The sequence below is a fragment of the Cucumis melo genome, chromosome 3, assembly GCF_025177605.1.
Source record: "Cucumis melo cultivar AY chromosome 3, USDA_Cmelo_AY_1.0, whole genome shotgun sequence".
In the NCBI taxonomy this organism is placed as follows: Eukaryota; Viridiplantae; Streptophyta; class Magnoliopsida; order Cucurbitales; family Cucurbitaceae; genus Cucumis; species Cucumis melo.
In genome coordinates, this window is record NC_066859.1 from 479706 (window position 1) to 497876 (window position 18171).

At 37.1% G+C, this 18171-nt stretch overlaps 1 protein-coding gene across 4 annotated transcripts; it reads right to left on the reverse strand.

Moving 5' to 3' along the window:
- Positions 1–58: 58 nt before the first annotated feature.
- On the reverse strand, positions 59–17409 carry LOC103485386 (phosphoribosylaminoimidazole carboxylase, chloroplastic). Of its 4 annotated transcripts, XM_008442946.3 has the most exons (16): positions 16752–17409; positions 16394–16609; positions 16156–16267; positions 15658–15720; positions 15410–15548; positions 14998–15053; positions 14054–14127; positions 10892–11039; positions 10635–10808; positions 9762–9849; positions 9566–9676; positions 8741–8838; positions 1612–1729; positions 1255–1349; positions 581–687; positions 59–495 (listed from the first exon to the last, which is right to left on the reverse strand). In XM_008442946.3, the coding sequence occupies exons 1-16, from the start codon at positions 16991–16993 to the stop codon at positions 411–413; spliced, it is 1926 nt and encodes a 641-aa protein (XP_008441168.1). In that variant the 5' UTR covers positions 16994–17409; the 3' UTR covers positions 59–410. The 4 variants fall into 4 exon arrangements, with proteins under 4 accessions (XP_008441168.1, XP_008441169.1, XP_050938604.1 ...); XM_008442947.3 differs by lacking the exons at positions 14998–15053; positions 15410–15548; positions 15658–15720; ... (1 more) ...; positions 16394–16609; positions 16752–17409 and adding an exon at positions 14514–14755; XM_051082647.1 differs by lacking the exons at positions 14054–14127; positions 14998–15053; positions 15410–15548; ... (2 more) ...; positions 16394–16609; positions 16752–17409 and adding an exon at positions 11130–11149.
- Between the last annotated feature and the right edge of the window lie 762 nt (positions 17410–18171).

Sequence of the window (18171 nt, forward strand, 5' to 3'; positions counted from 1 at the left end):
GTTCGTCAAATTGGAACACATTTTCGTTTTGACATGAAAACCAAGTCAATATGAAAAATTACGAGTTCAATGGAGGTGACAGTTCTTATTTAAACAATGAAGCATAAGCCAACTACCAACAGCCCAAACGGCCTTATCTAAAATGCTTATTCAAATGTTAAATAGTGCAAAATTGTGGACCAAGAAAGCACATAGCTCTCCAGTACACTTGTAGAAAACAGACAATTCCAGTAGTTGCCAGAAACAAATAAAATGGACAATCGGAGAAACCTTCGGCTGCTTCACAGAATGTGGGTCGCAGGAGATCTTGTGAACTAATTCTGCATCCACGTGGAGATTGAAAATAAAAATGTTAAAGTGGAGATACTTCGCCCTCGACTTCACTAACGGTTTTTGGGTAGCGGACTGATTCACTGCAAATCCCAACCATCTTTTTCTAACTTTTCTGCCTTGCTCAATACGTTTTTTTTGGTGTCTTCTTGAAATTGGCTCATCCTGCAAATTAACAGTACCATATGTCACATTAGTGGTTTTTGGGTAAGGGATTCACTATATATTTGTAATCAAATAAAAGCAGTACCTTGAGAGTAGATCCGCATCTGCCACCCCCAACATCCTCACTGCCAACAAACCTGCATTGGTTGCATTGTTGATTGCAACAGTAGCAACGGGAACTCCCCTCGGCATCTGAACGAGCAGCCCTCACAACAATCATAAATGGGAACAAAGAATTGGGGCAAACATTTGTCAAAAGCAAGTAACGGTGTTATTACATAGAGCATATGTTAGAACCCAACTAAAAATTCAACAAATGTACGTTAGATAAATCTGGCATCTTCTGCCAAAACATACAACGATTAATGCTACAAAACTGATATATTTTCTTATACTAGACCATTCATTTAAAAGCTAGAACTTGAGTCTCATTCAAGAAAGAGGTTAGGGGCCAACTTTTAAAAGCAGGACAAATAAAGAAGAAATGTTAAATCACAAATCACACCAACTAACAGGGATAAATTTTAAAATAACGTAGTATTGAAATTATTTACAAAATATAGCAAAATTCACCGAACTCTCTATAGCCTATTTAACTTTTTTGCTATATTTTATAAACAGTTTTAATATTTTACTATCCATAGCAATTCCCTTCAACTAATTTTTAAAAATGCACCAAATTTTCTGTTAATATGCCATAAATTTGTTTCAATCAAAACAGTGGCAACAGAAAATTATTTCGAGACCAAAGCAAAGTACCTGCACAATTGACAGAAGAGAATCAAGTCCATCCAAAGCTGAAGCACGCACAGGGACGCCAATAACAGGCAATGGTGTAAGAGAGGCAACCATACCTGTAACTCAAGCTACCATTCACTAGTGAGAAATTTCGTATCTTTTGAGAAAATAGATAAAGCCCACAACCTTTTTATGTTTATCAGATTTCATATGTAGAACTATCCCATGAATTTGTAACATGCAATAGCCAGTGACCCAAGTAATTCTAAACTCAAGACTGCATAATCAGAGAAATTTTGTCCATTTGACCAGACCTTTAGAATGACGTATTTTGTTCTACCCAAACACTATATACTACGAAACATTTAAGTAACTAGCCTGGTAAATGGGCTGCACCACCAGCACCAGCAATGATAACTTCTATCCCTCTCTCCTGAGCAGATGACGCATAAGAAAACATCCAGTCGGGGGTCCGATGTGCAGAAACTATCTTTATCTGCATATTTTTAGAATAAAAAAATTGTAGGTTAGACATTATACACACAAACACATACCATGTTACATGAAGAAAATTTTAAAGTACTGTTTGGTCTGTTTTCATCCTTGTATTGTGAATTGAATTTCATATTAGTTTGTATATTATTTCAATGAAAACTATATATATTGTTAGAAATAGTGGGTTTGGTCATGTTGAAAGTCTAAGGTAGTTGAGATTTACTTTGCCCTAATTTTTTTATCATTTTAATTATTCTTGTGTTAGCCTATAAATATTTTCCCCGTTGTACCTTTATTATCACAAGAAATTAATAAGAAATATCAACATCGTGGTTTTCTTCCTTTTACTAGGGTTTCCACGTAAATTTATGTTTGTTCTACATCTCTACTTTCAATATGGTATCGGAGCGAGATATCAAAAAAAACCCTAGGGGACCGTTTGGGGGAAGGGTTGGGTTATGGAGGGTTAGGGTTATGATAAATCTAGTGTTATGATAAACCTAGGATTATGATAAGATGTGTTTGGGGGAAGAGTTATGGAGGAAGTGTTATGATAAAATGTGTTTGGGGGAAGGGTTATGAAGGAAGTGTTATGATAATGTTTTGATAAGATATGTTTGGGAGAAGGGTTATGATAGATTAAGGAAGAGTTGAAGAAGAGTTAAGGAAAAGTTGAAGAAGAGTTAAGGAAAAGTTGAAGAAGGGTTAAGAAGTGTTGAAGAATGATTGAGGAAAAGTTGAAGAAGGGTTAAGAAGTGTTGAAGAAGGGTTTGAGGAAGGGTTAAGGGGCTAAAACTAGGGTTACTTCCTTCCCCCAGATGAGGGTTGTATTACATAACCCTAACCCCCCATAACCCAACCCTTCCCCCAAACGCCCCCTAGATGATTAAACACTTGATGAAGCCCTAGCAAAAAGGGGAGCTGTCAACATAAGTTCAGTCTTTGCCGCTACAAAGTTAACGCCTGAACCAATGCCGTCATGGATGAGTGGTTCTGGCATCTTCAAAATCCACCGGCCAGCCTTCTTCCCCAGCTGCAACCGTCCGACAACTAGTAGCCTTTAGTAGCACAAGTCCCTCACACGCTGCCGGTTCAGATTCCCTCATCCGCGTTGCCTGGCCTTCACACACTGCTGCCTACACCTACACCTTCATTGTATGCACCGCTGCACGCATCGTCGCACACGCCGTCGACCTCTGTTCAGTCTTTTGCTGCTAGTTTGATTGCGCCACTTCCAACTGCGTTAGCTGCAAACCCTAGTAGCTGCCCCAAGGTTGGAAATCCAGCCCACCGACCTTTGAGGTAGGTGAGTCCTTAACGCAGTCAAGGGCCCATAAGCAGGGTCCGTCTCCTGGTATTGCTCAACATCAACAGGACATGCTACGATAGCAAATTGCAACAATTAAGGCAACGCTAGGGACTCCGTCCAACAACCGTTTGACCTCACCGGCGTATTCTGAAAATTCGGTAACCTCACTCCCTATTTTGTCCTTTTCTAATATGTCTAATCCAGTGGCATAATCTACATAATATTTTCCAGGGGAGAAGTTGAATGGTCAAAATTATATTTTAGGGTCCCAGTCTATTAAAATGATCCTTGAAGAGCACCATAAGTTTGGTTTTTTGACAAGGGAGATACCTCGTCATACACCGGGAAACCCTCAAGAACGATACTGGAAAAGGGAGGACTCTCTTATTCGGTTTACATTGATCAAGAGTATGAAATCACATATCGACAAGCCCTTACTGTATGTTCCAACCGCTAAGGTCATTTGGAATACGACTCAATAATTGTATTCCAAGCATCAGAATGCCTCTCGTTTATACACTCTGCAAAAACAAGTTCATGAATGCAAGCAGGGGACAATGGATGTGACATCCTTCTGCTAGGCCCCCAATTTTATTTACGTATAATAGGAGGAATAAGAAGAAACATGAAACCAATGAGGGGGGAGCAAGTGGCAGGGGAGGTCATGGCCATGAAACCAATCCAGAGGAGGCACGTGGAAGAGGGGAAGAAAGCAAGGAGGATGGGGACCAGAAAGGGGGACCCACAGTTAGTTAGTAGTGGGTAATTAAAAGGGGACAGCAGGCATAGGGGGAGGGTACGAATGTTTTGGAGGAAAAGGGGCAGAGGTAGCCATCTCCTGAGGGAGGAGAGTGCAGAATCAGGTTTTATCATTTTGTTTTGTGTCTATATAGTGAGCTGGTCGTTGTGAACGTTATTGTGGAACCTTAGTGTTATTTGCTTTGTTGTTTTTGTTAAGTTTTTCCTTGTGTCAATCTTCTATAGTGTTGGTTTGAGTTTGTTCATCGTTTGTTTGGGCTGTAATCGGTTTTTGGAAGGAAATATAGAAACAGAACGTTTGAAGGGTCCTAACACCTTCCTTAACAGACTTTCTCTTATCTGGCAGGAAATTGACCTATGCAGAGAAATTGTATGGAATTGTCCCGACGATGGCATATAGTACACAAGGATCGAGGAGGTTGACAAGATATATGTTTTTCTTGCAGATCTCAACCTTAAGTTCGATATTGTTTGTGGACATATACCAGGCCAGAGACCTATACCCTCCATGATGGAGGTTTGTTTTAAGGTTCGCCTTGAGGAAGATCGTACCAGTGCTATGTGTAGTCTGACGACCCTCGCTATTGATTCCGCTACTTTCAGTGCAAAGTCCCCTAGTCATGACAGTGAGAAGCACAGTGGAAAACCGATCCCTATCTATGAACGTTGCAAGAAACAGTGGCATACCAAGGAGCAATATTGGAAACTACATAGCTGTTCCCTAGGAGGTACAAGACGCCCTTTCGACGACAAATAGAACACATGGCGAACTTATGTGAGTGAGTTTGCTAGCCCTTCTCAGCTATCTGGGGATCCCAATCCGACTACACCAGGAGCATTGCCCAGTCAAGCATACCATAGTCCTTAGTATTGATGGGAAGAATCCCTAGATTCTGGACTTTGGTGCCACTGATTATTTGACAGGATCCTCATAAAATTTTGTGTCCTATATTCCATGTACTAGCAATGAGAAGATACATATAGTAGATGGCTCCTTGGCTCCCATTGCCGGGAAGGAGCTGATTTTTCCTTGTGAATGATTGACTTTACATAATGTGTTGCATGTCCCCGAATTTCCTTAATCTACCGTCTATAAACAAGCTCAATTGTGAATTAAACTACAAAACGATACTCTTACTTGATTCTGTTTTGTTTCAAAACTTAAACTTGAGGAGGATGATCGGCACTGCCTGACACAGTAGGGGACTCGACCTGCTTGATGATGACGCATTCTCTAGTAGCATTTCTAGAACTAGTCTTTTATCTTCATATTTTACTACTTCAAAAAAAGATTGTATTTTGTGGCATTTCTGTTTAGGCCACCCCAACTTTCAATATATGAGATACTTATTTCCTCATTTTTTTTCTAAAGTTAACACTTCTACCATCCTGTGGTGTGTGTATTCGGACTAAACAACATTGAGTCTTCTTTCCCTTGCAACCATATAAGCCAACCCAACCTTTCACTCTTGTTCATAGTGATATTTAGGGACTATCTAAGGTCACTATCTCCTCTGGCAAACAATGGTTTATTACTTCATTGATGACCACACTCGCCTTCCTTGGGTTTTATTCATCTCTGACAAATCCAAAGTCACCTCCACATTCCGGGACTTCTATCACACCGTAGAAACGCAATTCAATGCAAAGATTGAAATCATGTGCAATAATAATGGTTAAAACCACACCCTTAACAAGTTTTTGTCCTCTAAAGGAATTGTCTACGAGAGTTCCTGTGCTTACACCCTTAACAAAATGGGGCTGCTGAGAGAAAGAACATCGCCTTTTGGAAGTTGCTCGTTCACTTATGTTGTCTACTTCCCTTCCTTTCTATTTATGGGGCAAAGTTGTCTCATCAACCAAATGTCTTCCGGTATCCTACACCTCAAACCCCCTTAGAATGTCTCAAAGAATTTTATCCCTCTACTCGTCTCATTTATGATGTCTCCCTTCCAGTGTTTGGGTGCATAGCCTATGTTCATAACCATGGTCCTAACCAAACTAAATTCACTCATCGGGCTCAGTCTTGCGTGTTTGTTGAATACCCTCCTCTGCACAAACGAGACTATAAATGCTTTCACCTATCCTCACGAAAATACTCTCCATGGATGTCACCTTTCTTGAGGATCGCCCCTTCTTTCCTGTTAGCCTACTTCAGGGGGAGAGTGTGAGTGAATAGTCTAACTATGTGGTTCCCTTAGAGTCTATATATCCTACTTTGGTTACCTTACCTAACCCAAATTCTCACACTGCAGTCCTACCTACAGACCAAGTTTCCTGAAAAACCTACTACAGGAGGAATCTAAAAAAAAAAGTTGGGTCTCCTACTGTTCAGCCGACTCCGGTCTAGGATTCTAAACCTTTACGAGATCAAGGGTTGACTGATTCTACTGACTCACATATTAATAACAGAATGAGTGAGAATGACAGCTCTGAGACGAATTCCACTGACGCACATACCGATAGTAAGGTGGGTGAGAATGATGGGTCTGAAATAGTTGTTCTTGAAGATATAGTTGAGAAGGGCAGTGTTAATGAGGTCCTTACAGATAAAGAGGACAAGCGTAATGAGAATGAGGTTGTTGCAGAATCTACTGAAAATGAAACCAAGCAAGATTATCCAAGAAACGTCAGTAATTATGATCCTTCTATGGATCTTCATATTTCGTTAAGGAAAGATACCAAATTCTGTACAAAGTACTCCCATTTCTAACTACGTTTCATACGAGAACCTCTCACCCCCATTTAAAGCCTCACAGCCAACCTTGATTCTACTACGATACCCAAGAATATCCACCTTGTCTTAGAGTGCCTTGAGTGGAAGACTGCTATCATAAAAGAAATGAGACCCTTGAAAAAGAATAAGACCTGGGATCTTTGCACACTTTTCAAGGATCCCAAATAGGTGTTTACACTTAATAGATATAAGGCCAGGTTAGTTGCAAAAGGGTTCACTTAGACTTATAGGGTTGACTATTCTGAGACATTTTCTCCTGTTGCAAAGTTAAGCACTATTAGAGTCTTGTTGTCAGTTGTCGTAAATAAAGACCGACCCCTATATCAATTTGATGTGAAGAATGTGTTCTTGAATGGAGATTTAAAAGAGGAAGTGTATATGAGTCCTCATTCAAGATTTGAAGCTTAGTTTGATAATTAGGTTTGCAAGCTTTGGAAGTCTTTGTAGGGGTTGAAACAATTACCGAGAGCTTGGTTTGATAGGTTTACCACTTTTGTCAAGTCCCAGGGATACACACAAGGGCACTCCGATTACACTTTGTTAACAAAAATCTCCAATATTGGAAAAATTGCAGTATTGATTGTCTATGTTGATGACATTGTGCTATCTAGGGATGACACAGTTGAGATTGTCCAACTAAAAAAGAAGATGGGGGATGAGTTTGAAATTAAAGACTTGGGGAATCTGAAGTACTTCCTCGAGATGGAGGTTGCTAGGTCCAGAGAGGGCATCTCTATGTTCCAGAAAAAGTACATCATTGATTTATTAGCTGAAAGAGGTATGATGGGATGTTGTCCTGCTCATACACCCATTGAGTTCAATGCCCAACTTGGAAATTCAGGTGATAGGATTCCTATTGATAAAGAGAAATATTAGCGCCTTGTGGGAAAGCTGATTTATTTGTCTCACACTAGGCATGACAGTTAAGACACGGTGAATATTGTCAGACAGTTCATGCAGGCTCTCTTTATGAAGACCACATGTAGAGGTGTAAAAATAACCCGAATAACCGAACAACCCAAACTACCCAACCCATAATATATGAATTAGGTTGGGTTAGTTTAAAATGTGGATTAGGTTGGGTTGAAATTTTTTATTTTATTCGGGTTGAGTTGGTTCTCGGGTTGGAGGATTCAAAAATTTGAGTCAACCCAACCCAACCCGAATTAATATATATATATATATATTACATTATATTATATTTATATTTATGTTTGGAACTTTGGACGTATAACAATTTTACGGGTTAGGTTGGGTTGGAAACTTAATTCGGGTTATTCGGGTTACCAACCTAACCAAACCGAAAATATGGGTTGGGTTGAGAATGTCTCCCAACCCAACCCGTTTACATCCCTAACCACATGGAGGTAGTTAACAGAATTTTAAGGTATTTAAAAGCGACTCTCGGTAAAGGGTTGAGGTTCAGGAAGACTGATAGAAGGTGTATTGAGACCTATCCTGACTTTGACTAGGCAAGGTCTATTGTTGATAGAAAACCTACCTCGAGATACTGCACCTTTGTGTAGGGTAATCTTGTGACTTGGAGAAGTAAGAAGCAAGGAGTTTTGGCTCGAAGCAAGGCTGAAGTCGAATATAGGGCTATGAGTTTAGGAATCTGTGGAAAATTTTTGGCTCCAGAAGGTGTTGTCTGATCTTCATCAGGACTATGAGGTGCCTATAAGAATATTCTGCGATAACAAGGCCGCTATTAGCATTGCCAATAACCCAGTTCAACATAACAGAACCAAACATGTGGAGATTGACAGACACTTTATCAAAAACAGATCAGACAATAGTAGCATCTGCATCCCTTACATGCCCTTAAGCCAATAGATTGCTAATACTAAAAAAGGGACTCCTCAAACAAAACTTTGATTCATGTGTTAGCAAGTTGGGTCTTTTCGATATTTACGTCCCAACTTGAGGGATATGTTAGAAACAGTGGGCTGATCATGTTGAAAGCCCAAAAGGTAGTTAAGATTTACTTTGCCCTAATTTTCTTATTATTTTAATCAAGCTCATGTTACCTATAAATATTTCCCCATTTGTACCTTTATTATTATAAGAAAATAATAAAAAATATCAGCATTGTAGTTTTCTCCCTATACCAAGGTTTCCATGTAAATTTGTGTTTATTCTACATCTCTACTTTCGATATATATCATTGACACAATAGACAACATCAATAATCAAATATAAAAGTTAACCTCGTAAGGCACACCAAACGTATCAAGGACCTTTGCAGCATCTCTCATTACAGGAAAATCTGAATCAGAGCCCATTATGATTCCAACACGATGCACAACTGTGTCGAGTATTTTTTAATAAGAAACAAAATGATCAAAGAAAAAAATATCAAACTTGCATTATTCTTATACATGTAAGCAACTTCAACGATACTTACTAACCAATACTTATGTTAAACAAATTTTTTTAGGTTGAAAAGACATTTTCCTTAAAAATTGAAAAATACAAAAGCTATTCACACACATATCGATAGAAACAACAATTTTCATTGAGAAAAAATGAAAGAATAAAGGGAAACCAGAAAACTCAATCCCAAAAAATTTACAAGCGTGGAGATAAAATTACTAAAGCTTTTCATAAAATATCTTAAACAAGTGATGGTTTCCTTCCTTTGCTTTTCTTTATTTATATTTTTCTTTCTTCCCTTTTCAAGTAAATAATAGTAGTTCGTCAGCATTACAACTGCTCCTTAGAGAACATAATCCAATTAATACAATAGTTAAAAGATTTTATTAAATTTATTTTTTTTTTAAAAAAAAAAAAAAAAAAGAACCTAGCAGCAAACTACAGTGTTTATCATATTTTGAGCCTTAAGAAAACTCTGCACTGGAAATTCTAAGTAAAAATATTAGAAGACAGGCTGTATATGTCATTATATCAATGAAAGGTCCTGCTTTCTTTGTTAGAAAAAGGAAAAGATAGGTAGTATTTGATCCCACGTCCGAATACTGTATTCTTTTGAGATAAAGCACTAAAATATGAAAGCAACACGGAGGGAGGCTTACCTGCTGGCTTTTCAGAAGCTTCATCAAGCATTGATGCTAATAAATTCTCAACAACGCTCATAGAACGGCCAACAATCGTGATGTGACCCATCTTTCTTTGCCTTCTCATTTCTGGTTCAATGTAAAGGGAAGCCATTTAAATGTTGAGTTTGCAATCAAGTGGGTGAAAATGTAAGAGAAAAATCTGAAGCCTAACCCGGTTTATTATACCAATGAACAAAAGCTCCAGAAATACTCAATGCCCTTTGCATCAGTTGATGAGCAAGATAAAAACCAGGTTCCCCCTGAAAGAAACAGCAAAGAACAACTATCAGAAGTTTTGTAATTACAAGTTATAACTACCAAGTGCATATTCAAAATTCAAAATTATTCTACTACGAAGTTTTATCTAATGCTCTCCCTTTAATATTGGTAAAGCATTGTTCTCCTAATTATGGTTGATTAACCATTGGTGTCATCAAGTAGAAATATGACATATCAGGAATGACCTCTAAGTATCTCAGGCCCGTCCAGGATAAGTTCAGTGGTATTGAAACTTATACGCAGAATTTAAGTCACTCGAGTACTTGGTCTCTTATTCTTAAGCTGCTTAACATACAGATTTCCATTTTCCATCATTGGTAAATCGTTTGCATGGCAAATATTAGCGATATTGAGGATGCCAAGTCACACTATATACCAATGAATTTTCCTTTCTTCTATTTTGACTAATATGCTGCATAGATTTAAGAGAAATTTTTAAATCTCCACCTCCATACTTGAATCTTTCAAGGATGGCTCTTCCAAGAGAGTTAGACCAGACACATCACCACACATATGTCCAAAGTAATCCAACTATTTTACTCAAGATAAAAACATCAGATCTGCAAATTTATCTGAGCAGAGATACAAATCAATAGTTAAAAAGAAAAGAGGCACGAAAAAATAAATAGATGAAGAAGATAAATAAAACAGCGTCACCTAAAATGTTTTTCCTTTTCCTCTTCCTTTTTAAAAAATAGGAAAACAGAGCTTCTATCAATAAAGAAAAGCTCATAAAGCAAAAAAAGATGATGTATCCTTAATTTACCTCATCTTCACCTAGAATATTGCACATAATAGCTGCTGGCGTCATCATTGATGGATCTCCAAGGGAAAGACCAAGGACAGCCCGCAAATGCTGCTCAAATTGAGAGGTCTTGCAAGACTCAATTGTGTGGTGACCACTATTATGAGGTCTAGGAGCCACTTCATTCAGTAAAATCTGTTGAAGGTAAAAAGAGATAAGTAGAACATTAGTTCCGAAGTCCAAACAACACCACAGCATATTAACATTGATGATACAACCTGACCATCTTCTGTCAGAAATAACTCCACAGCAAAAATGCCAGCACCTTCTAGAGAGTTGACGGCTTTGTATGCAACATCCATTGCAAGTTTCTTGATCTCCCATGACACACTAGCCGGAGCTTTAACAATGTGACAAATATTTTGCCTACAAGGATAAGTTTTCTTATTTGATGTCTAAGAAATAATTATTTATGGAGAAAGGGGAAAGAATTAAAAAATAAAACAAATGACCTACAAAACAACAGCCAAACAAGAGGAGCAAGGCCAAAACAACAGCCAACCTATGTTAAACAACAGCCAAGGAATAAGATCAGTGCAATTAAAAAATTTCCTTCATAAACTAAATGAGCCTACGGAACCAAGAGATTCAAATCATTGCTCCAATTGGTAAACAATCAAAGAAAGCTAATACTTACAAAATGCTTATACACAACCTAAAAGGAGACAAAACATATTGTCCCAAAAAAGTTAAGACCTGACCGGTGTTTTTAAATGCCCTGGACTCAAGGCGCAATGGCCCTCTGGAGTAGGTGCACAAAAAGACGCAGGCTTCTTTTTTTAGGCGCACTACATATAAAAATATTACATTAAAATGAGAAAGCATAGTTGAAGTGAAAATATGGAAAAAAGACCTCAAACACAAGAATCTTTGCATTTAGGCTAAGTAAACTTGATTCTTCTAGTTAATAAAGAAGGAAAACTCTCAATTATTACTTTTTTTTTTAAATTGAAAAATCCCCAAAGCGTAGAGCTTTGAGCCTTGGGGCTTCACAAAAGGTGCATGCCTTATTTTAAGCCTCGCCTTGCGCAAGACTTGCTGACACGAACCAAGAAATCAAAATTGAATCAAATGAACTTGAAAAGTTGCAACGCTTGGAACTTCAAAAGTTATTTGGACAACTAAAATTTATAATTTAGATTCATTCACATCTTTAAGGAATTATGTATTTATTTAATGTTATGCGTTTTCATTTGTTATAGTAGTTGAAAGAGCATAAAATTAAATGTTATCATTTTATTTAATATTTTTAATTAGTATAAATAGGGTTGTAATTTCCACATTTAAAAGAAAAATTTGGAAGAATGAAATTTGAAAATTCTAAATTGTGGAATTTTGCTCTTGTGTGTTCTTGTGATAGAATGCACGAATATTTGGAGCGTTCAAATGAGAATTGATCTGTCTTGCTTGTGGAGTGCTTTGAAGATCGAGGGTTGATGAGAGTTTCTAACTTTGTCCAATCCTTGGTTTATTAGATCATCTAAGTAATTTGAATCTAGCCTATCTTAGGGGTTGAAATCTAATTGATTTTTGGGGATGTTGGGGTTGAGTTCTTTGGGTCTTGTTAACATGGTTCTTAGATAAAATGCCCAGGAGTTTCATATCACTTGCACCTTGAGCCTTGGCACGCACCCAAGAGGGTTTTTGAAACACTGGACCTGTCTTTCAACATTTTCAAAAGTTTTATTTCTTTCCCGCCAAAAGTCACACAATACATTTCAGCACACTGTAACAAGAAGCTTCAGCTTTGGAATTAAGCAAGGGGCCAAAGTAAGCATGATCATATAGAAACTATTCATGGAGGTCGAAAAGGTATTGTGATGATCAAAGACACTGAAAAAACCCTTCTACAACTTGAAACTCAAAATATTATGGCCCACCACTTCTTCATTCATCGTGCTGACTAGGCCATATCAGTAGACCTAGAAATTTGATCGGCATCTTCAAGCCAAGTAATGTCAAACTCCTAAGGGAATTTTTCACCTTTTTACAGTATTCTCTATTCCAAATGGATCTACAAGGTATCAAGGATGAGGGTTTCATCCTTAATAGTACTAGGAAAGTGATGAGGGCACTAAAGGGGTGTCAACATAGTTGAGATGCTTGGGTGTGCCCTTGATCCTTAGATTTTTTGTGTTCTCGTATAATTCTCTTGTACTTAGACCTCCCGTATCTCTTTATTTATTTTTATTATTAATAAAGAGTTTTGTTTCCTCTTAAAAAACTAGGAAAGAGAAACTTAGTAGAATATAAGCATGATTGTCCATTCTACAAACAAGATTCACAATCTTAAAAATTTCTAAAATGCTTCGAACAATGAAAAGGCATCCACACAATCAGCCACGAGAACATCATTTTCTAGGCAATGGCTCAAACAACCCAAGACCAGTAAGGAAGCAAGAGTTAAAAGAACTTTTAGTCGCCTTGTTAAAGACATCAGGGGATTTCTTCCAAGACTCGACCGGTAAGATCTCTTCCCATTACCCATGAAACCAACAAGGATGAAAACTCTCAACCTCATATCAAAAGGAAGATCAAATTGAAGGGTCGTAGACCCCAGCTATTCAAACAGAATAAAAATCCTTAGCGGCAGTTCCCAATGAAAGAGGTTAGAAAGTGAATTTCCCCTTTTGCCCCTCCTAACATATGCATGGGACCTCACAGATTAATTATCTCTCACCATAGCACGCTTATTTATACCCTCCAACTTAGAATGCAAACCACTGTCTTTTCTCCATTTAGTAGACCTAGAACAAGTAGATCTAAACTTACAATTCACCTTGACTTTGATTCTTTAGGAGGTGTTCGGGGTAAGAAGTAAGTTATTAGAGTTCTAGGTTATTGTAGTTTAATTGTAATAGTTTGTGTAAGGGGTCTACATTATTTTAGTTTGGGTTATAATAGTATGTGTTTGTGGTGTAGATTATTTTTGTTTGAGAAAGAAATAGTAAACGTTGTAGAAAGAATAAAAATAAGATGAATGTTAAATAGTAAAAACTGTAGCAAATGGAGGGTTTTAAAATAGTGTTTACTGTAGCTAATTGGAGACTTTTAAATAGTATTTATTGTAGCTAGAGGTAGTTATTATAGTCTTGCATAATCCTTGCACCAAATAGCCCCTTAGGTTCTAAGACAAAACCCTTTACATAATCCTCCTAAGAACAAAGAGAGAAAAACGAAGATAGGTACCAAACAACAAGTTAGACGTGAACATACCCGTTTCATGACTGATTATTTGCAAACACTTGCATATGAATATATGATCAATGAAATTTACAATACAACTCGTAAATTTACTTCTTTCAAAGTTTGCATGGAGAAGTGGAAGTTGGCAAGAACGGTTTGGGAATAACATATAAAAATTGTATTCTTCAACTTACTTATGAATAGTTTCAACAACAGGATAGCATGCCATGGAGTTGTCTCTACCTCTAGCAATAACAACCGACAGTTCCTATCAAACAAAAGGAAAGTAAAGATCAGATATCAGAGTGAACAAAGATATGCAAACAGAAACTTCATATGGTTAAGTCCAGGACTTCATATGCGAATTAATCTGCAGATTCTGCACTATTTCTCATTTATCAAACATTCACATATTCTTACACAAGAAAGAAAACAAAAAGAATCCTAGATAGTATTTTTAACGGCTCTCTCTTGGTCTTGCTCCTTTCAACAACTATAGCTTAACTGTTTTATTAGGAATAACCAAACTTTCATGAAGAAAAAATGAAATAAGACAAGTGCATTTAAAAAAAAGGGAGGGAGAGAGAGAACCCTCCGATCAAACAACAAAACTATGCAAACAATTACATAAAGTTTCGTAAATCGTAACCTTACCCACAAAGAGACATGAGACACAGAGGCACCAAACATCAAAAGGATTAAGGTCCTTCTCTCTAAAGATTCTATTATTCCTCTCTCCAAAGACTCAACAAAAAAGCACACATTTCCAACTGCCATAAAAACTTTCCTTTCTCCCAAACGGGAGGATGAACAAGGAGTTCCTCAACCATCTCTCTACAACGACGTTGTCAAGCCAAACAAAACCAAAGTCATCAAAGAAGCAAGTCCACGTGGAAGCTAACAGGAGGAAGCATTCACATATAAACTTCTCTTTCTCTCTAACTATAGCTTAAATGTTCATTAAGCTAACTGGAAGAGCTTTGTGTAAGCTTCCTTGGTCGGGACTTGGTTTTACTCCTTTTGAAATTGCTTGGTTTCTTAAAAAAAGAAAAGAAAACAAAAAAGCAATATATAAGAAGATAAAAGGAAAGAAGGTGAGATGAATGATCAACCAGGCAAACAGCATGCCAGAACTAACCTTCACAAAAGGTGCCCACTTCTCAACATATAAGCCACGCTCAAATCCACCTAGAGCTGGACAGATTGACAAGTGCATAAAGAATAAGAAAAGGTAACAAAGATATCAAACAAAATTATAGGAAAGTTTAAACCCCAGGTGATACCAAGAAGTAAAAGAAACGAATATCCGTATATTCTATGAAGGCATACAACAAGCCTATCCCACAAAAGGACGCCTTGAGGCAAAAAGCTCCAGTTATACAAAATAGTGTCCAAAGAGTAAATCCAAAAGATCTTCAAAATCAAAGCTCAAAAAGGAACACGATATTTGACAGACTATCATATTGCATACTATTACTAGTACATCGAACTTTCAAAATTTTAAAAATACTTGAAATAAAGAGTCAAATTACATATTAGATATATCTCACCAGAAATGGCAGAAGAAAGCTCCTCCATACTTTTCGCAACAGCATTTCCACGTCCATCATAAGCTAATCTTTTGCTCTTGATCATGAGAGGATAACCAAATATTACACCTGCTTTCTTTGCATCTTCAAGATCACCGATCTGTAAGAGAAAACATTAGTGGTCAGTGAGTTATCTGCTACAGTTAAACACAAATATAAGGGCAAGAATATAAACACCATTCAGGAGAAATTCATGCAGAGAACATAACCTGCATGAACTCGGGCAATGGAATTCCATGCTGAGAAAAATGAACTTTTTGGAGATATTTGTCCTGTAACATAATAAATGATAAAATGATCAGAAATAATAAACAAAAATAGTAGACAGTTGATTTCAATCTTTGAGCAATTTGACAACAGATGTCAAAGAATTTGATCTTCTAGACCAGATTGCAGGGACAATGCAGTACGCATATAACTAATACATTGCTCATTTTGACAGATATCAACCAGCACGGAGAAAGAGGGAGGAAACTAATACTGCAAGAAATATGAGATGTAATCACAATAACAGCATTATAAACAAACTCCTGGTTAGAAGCTTCTTTGAAGGTGTATGTACTACGCATTTCTCTACTTCCATGATAGAGGTAGCCATCATTCATCAGGTTCCCGTAATAAAAGATTGACTGAAAATCTTAGAACTGAAAACCAACTTTTGAACTTAAGAGTTTCAAAACCAAATGTATACATGAAGAAACACAGACCTGAATTATACGGATGGTAGATGCTCTAGGTTGACAATCAACCCCCTGTTGCTCGAGAATCTCTAGTGTGGCCACATCAACGTGTTCAATTTCAACTGTTAATACGTCACATCTGACAACCATGAACGGAACTTACTGTTACCACCATAAGCATTCAAGGGAATAAAGTCCATGAAAACAAAAACAATGCCAGAAAAAGAATATTATGACATGAAGGAGGTGAGCATAAAAAATATACCTCTTAGCAAATTCTTGAACAGTATTACTGTCATCAAAGTTACCAACCATGTGATAGTAAGCTAACGAACTAGCTGGACAGTTTACAAGTGGATCGAGAATTGAGATTTTGATGGACAGTTTGGAGGCTGCTTGACATAGCATTCGACCCAACTGGCCCCCTCCTAGTACACCAACAATTTTTTCAGAAACTCCATGAACAGCAATTTCATCTTTCCTGCAAGTTAATACCATAGAAGAGATCCTAATCAAAAGCTATTTCATTCCCATGTTTCTAAAATAAATCGGGTGGTGAAAATGTGTAAACATATCCCAGGAAGAAAATTTAATCTAAAAGGTGAAGTAAATAGAAAACAAACCGAGGAAGTGTGTCAGTAGAATGAAGTGCTGCGGAGCAATGTAGACTCTGATTCTTGCGCGGTGGTTGATGGGTCATTTTTAGCAGTGAAGGGAAACTATGACATGGGATGACGTTTGAATCAACAAACCAACTTATATTTTGACTTCTTCGCGAAGATAGAGAGTTTGTAGGAATAATATCCGAAACTAATGCATAATTTAGACGGCTAGGTGAAGCCACCGAGGAGCTCGATAGTAGCATATCAATCAAGCCTTCAATAATTGCAACGAAAATAAAAATTACTCTCCTCGGCAACAATGTCCGGCAATCAAATGACCTTGAAACCACTTGACAAGGAAGCTAGTGAATTAAGAAGAGAGGAAGAAGAAACAGAAGTTGGAGGATAGAGTTCCGAACTGAACAAAAAACACAAGCGGTAACGAGTAGAAATGGGAGTTGACAGAGAAGAACGAGGAAAGCTCGGATGATTTTACTGCAGCAAAGGCAGACTGGAGGAATGAAGAAGGGGCGGCGCGGCGGCCGAAAGGGAGGGACAAATTGGCGGGGATTGTTTGCAGATGCTTCGCCCGGACAGTTCACTAGAGGATACCTCCTCTAGTCCTCTCTTTATTCTCCTGTTTCTTTTTTCTCTTCTCTTGATATACTAATGTTGCAATTGGAATTTGGAACTTCTCCTAAAAGGAGGAAATTAGCCCATCTTATTTTATATTTTGATTTTTTTAAAAAAAATGAAATTTAAGTTTATTTGTTTCAATTTAAAATTTTGACGTCAACCACTTAAAAAATTGTGTGTTTTATTGTAAATTTAAAAGTACAAATACTACAATCAAGGTCCTTAGGTTCTAAAAATAAACATCCATTTCTAAAAATAAAAAACAACAGTTTATTATTATTGAAAATTAACTATTTTAAGTGTTTTTAAAATTAACCATGTATGGGAAACATATTTGAATGGTTTTTCTGATTTTTTCCCTCTAGAAAGAAAATAAATAAGAAATAAGACGAACTTATTTTTTGAACAAATTGTAAAAACTATATCTAGATTTAACTATAATAGTTTGCATTTGAGATACAAATTGTCTAAGTTATTAGTTATTATAGTATGTATTTCACTCTCATACTCGATGGCTATTTTAGTCCACTCTCGTATTGGGGCATGAATTAACCAAAAGTAGATTAGGGTTATTTTACCCATTATTTTACATTGAAATCACTATCACACACTGTTTCATTTTCTCAGTCGGGTGCATCTCGCGAAATCATTAACATAATTGTTTATTTTTCAACTAAGTGCATTTCAGAACCATGATGGACCGAAAACAGTTTAACCTAAGTGTTTTTGTTTTCGGACTGTCATCACAAATTTGATTCGATAAGAGTTAACCTCAATTTGGCTAAACAATGTAAGAGGGAACGGA

Excerpts from the sequence above, each read along its gene's own strand:
- LOC103485386 (XM_008442946.3), bottom strand. The coding sequence starts at position 16,993 with ATGCTACTATCGAGCTCCTCGGTGGCTTCACCTAGCCGTCTAAATTAT. Across the intron at positions 14,128-14,997 it reads AGTGGGCACCTTTTGTGAAG|GAACTGTCGGTTGTTATTGC; the intron begins GTTAGTTCTGGC and ends TTTGTTTGATAG. Across the intron at positions 9,850-10,634 it reads ATATTCTAGGTGAAGATGAG|GGGGAACCTGGTTTTTATCT; the intron begins GTAAATTAAGGA and ends TGTTTCTTTCAG.